The sequence below is a fragment of the Myotis brandtii genome, unplaced genomic scaffold, assembly GCF_000412655.1.
Source record: "Myotis brandtii unplaced genomic scaffold, ASM41265v1 scaffold691, whole genome shotgun sequence".
In the NCBI taxonomy this organism is placed as follows: Eukaryota; Metazoa; Chordata; class Mammalia; order Chiroptera; family Vespertilionidae; genus Myotis; species Myotis brandtii.
In genome coordinates, this window is record NW_005370704.1 from 1222321 (window position 1) to 1228191 (window position 5871).

Genomic DNA, 5871 nt, shown 5'->3' on the forward strand with positions numbered 1-5871 from the left:
CTCCCGGCCCTCTCCCCAGTGGGCTGCTGAGGTCTGCTGGCGAGGGTCAGCCGAGCCTTCTGCTTGCTCACACGGCCGGGGGAGGCGGGGGGCGGAGCACGTCTTCTGCGGGGCTGGAGGTGAGGGCTCCACCCGGGGCCCTGCCACCCGCCAGGCTGGCTCCTTGGAGGTGAGGCAGGGCCGCTCCATCTGGGGCAGAACCTCGGAGTGCAGGTGCTGGGGCCTCACGTCAGGCCACCGAGAAGGAGGTGCGGACGCTCTTCCGCCTCCTCTGCTCCCTCCCGGGGAGCCCGTTGTTGGGAACAAGGCGCGGACCTGCCTCCCAGGGTCCGAGCTCACCTGTCACAGCTGCTGGGCGTGGGCAGGCCTGGGTCCCCATGTTCCCTGTGGGGCCTGCAGGCTGTCCTGGGAGCAGATCTGGGCTTGGTCCTGGGTGGCAGGTCCTCCGCCCCCTCTGTGGACACACAGTGGGTCTGATGAGGCCGCCAGGCAGCTGAGAGCAGCGTGAGGCCCTGGCTCCTGGCTCAGAGCTCCTGGCGTCTGTCTGTCGCCTGCCCTTCCCCCACGTTTCCTGTTCCCCAGGTGAGTCTGTCAGTTGGATGGGCAGCGCCTGCTCTCCCCGGGGCCACGTCCATGGCCAGCTGCTGGGTGGGTGAGAGCGGGCACAGAGGGGCCCCCCGGACCCAGTCCGCAGCTGTGCCGTGGGCCTGACCTGGGAGGACTTGCTGCTGAGGGACCATTAGTGTCCGTGTCCCAGAGGCTCCCTCAGCGCGTGCAGCTGTGCACGGACGGTGCCGAGGGGACGGCTCTGCTGGGTCCCTCGGAAGGACCTGTGTCCCCACAGCTCGGCTGGGGCTGTGAGGGTCTGGCCTCAGGTGATGGTCACTTCAGGCTCCTGGGAGGGAGGAGATGTGAAGGTTGAGGTGATGTGGCTCCCTGTGCTGCCACCTCATCGTCCCTGGGCTCTGACCACCGCTGCCCACATGCCTGGCACATGTTCTCCCCCCACTCGCTCACACTTACCCACACTCACCACTCATTCCCTCCCCCACGCTCACACACACACACACGCGCTCACATTTACCCACACTCACCCCTCATTCCCACCCCCATGCTCACACTCACACACACACGCTCACATTTACCCCCGCTCACCACTCATTCCCATCCCCACGCTCACACACACACACACGCGCTCACATTTACCCACACTCACCCCTCATTCCCACCCCCATGCTCACACTCACACACACACGCTCACATTTACCCCCGCTCACCACTCATTCCCATCCCCACGCTCACACACACACACACGCGCTCACATTTACCCACACTCACCCCTCATTCCCACCCCCATGCTCACACTCACACACACACGCTCACATTTACCCACACTCACCACTCATTCCCACCCCCACGCTCACACTCACACACCCACACGCTCACACTCACACGCTCACATGCTCACATTTACCCACACTCACCACTCATTCCCCCCCCCATGTCACACACGCTCCCACTCACACACACACGCTCACATTTACCCACGCTCACCACTCATTCCCCCCCCCATGTCACACACGCTCCCACTCACACACACACGCTCACATTTACCCACGCTCACCACTCATTCCCCCCCCCATGTCACACACGCTCCCACTCACACACACACGCTCACATTTACCCACGCTCACCACTCATTCCCCCCCCCATGTCACACACGCTCCCACTCACACACACACGCTCACATTTACCCACGCTCACCACTCATTCCCCCCCCCATGTCACACACGCTCCCACTCACACACACACGCTCACATTTACCCACGCTCACCACTCATTCCCCCCCCCATGTCACACACGCTCCCACTCACACACACACGCTCACATTTACCCACGCTCACCACTCATTCCCCCCCCCATGTCACACACGCTCCCACTCACACACACACGCTCACATTTACCCACACTCACCACTCATTCCCACCCCTGTGCTCACACACTCACACACTCACACACACGCTCACATTTACCCACACTCACCACTCATTCCCACCCCACACGCTCACACGTTCACAGTTATTTCCACACACGACTCATTCACACACACACGTTCACATTTATGCCCCCCATACCACTCTTTCACGCCCTCATGCTCTCACACCCACTCACATACTCATTCACAAACTCACACACGCGGTCACACTGATTCGCACACTTGCTCGCACACACACCGTGTGCACCCAGGGCCTGGCGGCAGGTGATTGCTGTGAGCTCCTCACACACACGTCTGTGGACTCGGCTTCAGGAGGGAGGAGCCCCGGGCCTCCTGGGAGCCACCCTGCAGGGCGACGGGGGAAGGAGATGTTGGTTTTCCTATTGGCTTAGGGAAGCTTCCAGAAAGGCACTCGGAAATGGCTGGAGTCACACCCAAGGGCAGGGGCTGGGATGGAGCTGTTGGCCCCGGAAGGGAAGGGTCAGGGTGACTTAGAGCTGGGCTGAGGGCCTGGGGTGGGGTGCCTGGACGGCGGGCACAGGGCCCGGAGACCCCATAGTCAGGCCTATGACCACCGCTCTGCTCCCTCTGAAGGCAGGTGCACCAGCCCTGCCAGCGGCCACAGCTGGAGGGGAGACTCTGCTCTTACAGGGCGGGGGTGCCAGGGGCGGGGGTGCCAGGCGGCCCCGCGGGAAGGCTTCTCATCGTCCAGCCACCACGGGCTTGCACTGAGCCTCGCGGATCTGCCGGATGCTCTCTCTCAACTTCTCTTTTACCCCAAGGTCGCGGTGACCTCTGACGGAAGTGTGCCTGGCCTCCTGCCTGGATGCGCACCGCAGCCTGCTGACCGATGCGCTCACGCGTGTGTCCGTGTCTTAGGCGCTCTGGCCCCTCACCTTGTTCTGTTCTGTCTCTTGCATGTGCAGTTTTGTAAGGCACACGCGGGGTGCTGTGTCTCGCAGCTCATCTGTCTCCAGCGTGAACTCGTGAGTCGCTCTGCCACGACCCTGCCCGGCTTCATGATAACCACACGCCAATGCCTGCCCCCCAACTCTGCTCCCCTTGGTCATCCGCTTTGGGGGCAGCTCCGCAGCCGCCTGCAGCCTGGCGGGACAGTGGGCACGCTTCCTGATGCCCCATCCCGCCCCTCCTCCGCCCCTCCCGGTGTCTGTCCTCTTGTCTGCTGTCTGTCCGTGTGCCGTCACTCAGGGTCTCGGGCTCCTTGTCCCACGAGGTCGAGTTCCGTCCGTGCTCACGGGGACACTCGTGGGTCCTCCCACGTCCTTGTAGCAAGAGCGGGGCTGCCTCCAGCTGTGAGGCTCACCTGGGACCGGCCGGAGCCGAGGGAGAGCCATGGAGACCAGGCGGTGGGCTGGGGGTCACCCCCGGGCCGCCTCCTTAGGGTGGGGTCAGGCCATGCAGTGAGGGGTCTGGAGTTGCCAGTACAGTCACGCCACCTGCACAGAGGCGGCCAGGTGCCTCCTCCGCCTCCGGCGGTAGGAACTGCTGCGGGCCCTGAACCCCGCTCCCTGCCCAGCCAGCACCACCGGGCTGTCTCCCACGAGCACGCAGGCTGCAGGCTGATGTCCCGCGGGTAGGAGAGTGGGTCCCGCTGGCTGGCTCGCAGTGGAGAGCAGTGAGGGGACAGGGGTGCAGGTGGCACACTGGGGCCGCCGCGCGCTCCCAGCCCAGAAACTGCAAAGCAGGGTCCCCAGCACAGAGGCCGGCACAGCGTCTGGGGCGGGCTGTGCCTGCAAGGCCACCAGGACGTTGGGGAGCCGCTCCTCCGTGTGAGCCCTAAAGAGCCCTTTCCAGGCAGGACTTGGCCGGGGCTGGACTCTCGCACACGGGCCTGCAGGTCAGAGGGCAGCCGGCCCTGCTTTCCCGTTCCTGCGTGGCCTGTGAACTCGGGCAGGATGCAGAGGGGGCAGCATGGGTGCGGGGTGCAGCTGCTGACAGGCGCTAGAGGGAGGAGAGGCCGCACACAGACTCTCCTGAGAGGAGGGCGGTGGCGTGGCTGCAGGGTGGCACCGCGGACAGTGGGTGGCCTGGAGCTAGAGGCAGAGACCGGCAGGAACAGGGCCAGCAGGGCAGGGCCTGGCTCCCCAGGTAGCTGTGAGGGGGGCCTGGCGCCCCCTGGTGTCCTATAGTCGGCCCAATCAGTCCACCTCAAGCTGGATCCTGGGGGACAGGCCGCAGAAGTGGGGGGCACAGCCAGTCCCACCTGCCAGGAGGCACGCCCCGCATGGCGGCCCTCCATCACACGGGTCTGAATTTTTCAGAATCCCCCGAGCTCTGTGTGGCGGGCGGGTGGGGGGCAGGTCCCGTGTGGCTCAAGGTTGGAGCTAAAGGAAGAGAAGGTGGGCTTGTCGCAAGGTGACCAGGGGCAGGGCAGCCTGGTTCCCAGGTCAGAGGGCAGGGCAGGTGGGGCGGCAGGTGAAGGGTGCATCCACAGGTGGCCAGAGAGGTCAACACGTACCCCTACATTGCTCCGCCTCCCCCGTCAGGCCCCAGGTGAGGGGCAGGCACTGTGCTCTCTGCCCTGGAAACGGTCCCGCACGCACGCACGGGGGCCTGGTCTTGGCCTTCAGTCCGGACAGCCACCACCTCTCTGCAGTCACCGTGGGGCCAGTGCCCAGGGCCCCGAGCTTGTGGTGGGCTGGCCAGGGCCCCTCAGGCTGTGGCCCTAGGTGTGGTCAGTGCGGTTGGGGTTGGGCCGAGGCCCCCCATTTTGTCTAGATCCCCTTTCCTCTTGATCCTCGCATGTGTCCGATCCTGGCTCCGTCCGCGACTCGCTGTGGGACCCTGTGGGCTGTGCCCTCTGGCTGGGTCCTCACCGGTGGAGTGGGATAGCCTGACCGAGGTAGTTGGGAGGGGAGCTGAGGGGCGCACCAGAGCCCAGAGCACAGTGTGGCTGCTGATGGACACACACGCCCAGTCCCATCGGCCTCAGGCTGCGGGGGCCACCACCACGGTGGCCGGGCCACCTCAGGGCAGGAGGAGCGAGACTGAGCTCAGAGGCCATGTGGGCTGGGCCGTCTTTGTGGGGGGAGCAGGGGCGGGAGAGGTGCGGGTTTACTCAGCAAAGAGCGGCCTGCAGAGGCCTCCTGTGCCCGGGGCAGCGGAGCCCCAGCCGTGACCGAGGCGGTGGAGCTCAGGCCTTTGGTAGCCCGTCCAGCGAGGGCTGAGCTGGGACCACAGGCCGCTCGGGCCCATCCCGGGGAGGGGCGCTCTGCGTGGAGCCAGGAGGGTGCAGGGCATTGGTGGCCATGCAGGCAGTGCCTCCTGGGAGCAGCCGGTTGGTCTTGAGCTGAGCAGCGGGCGTCCTGATCGGGCCACCTGCCCCCTCCTGGCCCCCACTCAGCATCTCCTGGAATGGAGGGGAGGTGCTGCCCCTGCCCGCCTGGATGCAGCCCCGCCATCTGGCCTGGCCAGCGGCCCACCTGTCCCGGACGTCGATCCACCACCTCACGCTAGTGCCCATCATTCCCACTGCCCTCGCCTCGTGGTCTCAGGCCAATGTCCACCTGCTCAGGAGTGGCCTGAGCCCTTCCCCCCAGGCTGGTGCACCCACAGTCTGTGGGTCGGGGCCACCGGGTGAATTCTCTGACCCTGGGTCCCCCCACCTGCCCTCCTGCACTGACGGCCAGGGCTCCTCAGGGCTCCTGTGCCCTCGCCCTCCCTCCCGCTCCCCGCACCCACTCTGCCATCCTCCATCGCTGTGTCATCTGTGGCTTCCCCTGCCGGCGGACAAGCGGGGGTGCAAGGGTGCTCACCCCCCTCTCCCCGCAGGCAGCAGAACGCCAAGGCGCGCTCAGTGTGGGAGCAGCGGACCAGCCAGCTGCGCCTGCAGAACCTTCGCGCCAGCTGCGAGG

At 65.6% G+C, this 5871-nt stretch overlaps 1 protein-coding gene across 1 annotated transcript in view; it reads left to right on the forward strand.

Moving 5' to 3' along the window:
* The window catches only part of CACNA1B (calcium channel, voltage-dependent, N type, alpha 1B subunit), a gene marked incomplete at its 3' end in the record, with an annotated part of 138429 nt that overhangs the window by 67714 nt on the left and 64844 nt on the right, over nucleotides 1–5871 (forward strand). The window contains exons 19-20 of the mRNA XM_014529697.1: nucleotides 2923–2982; nucleotides 5789–5865. Coding sequence (XP_014385183.1) covers nucleotides 2923–2982; nucleotides 5789–5865 — 137 coding nt within the window. The remainder of the gene's footprint in view (nucleotides 1–2922; nucleotides 2983–5788; nucleotides 5866–5871) is intronic.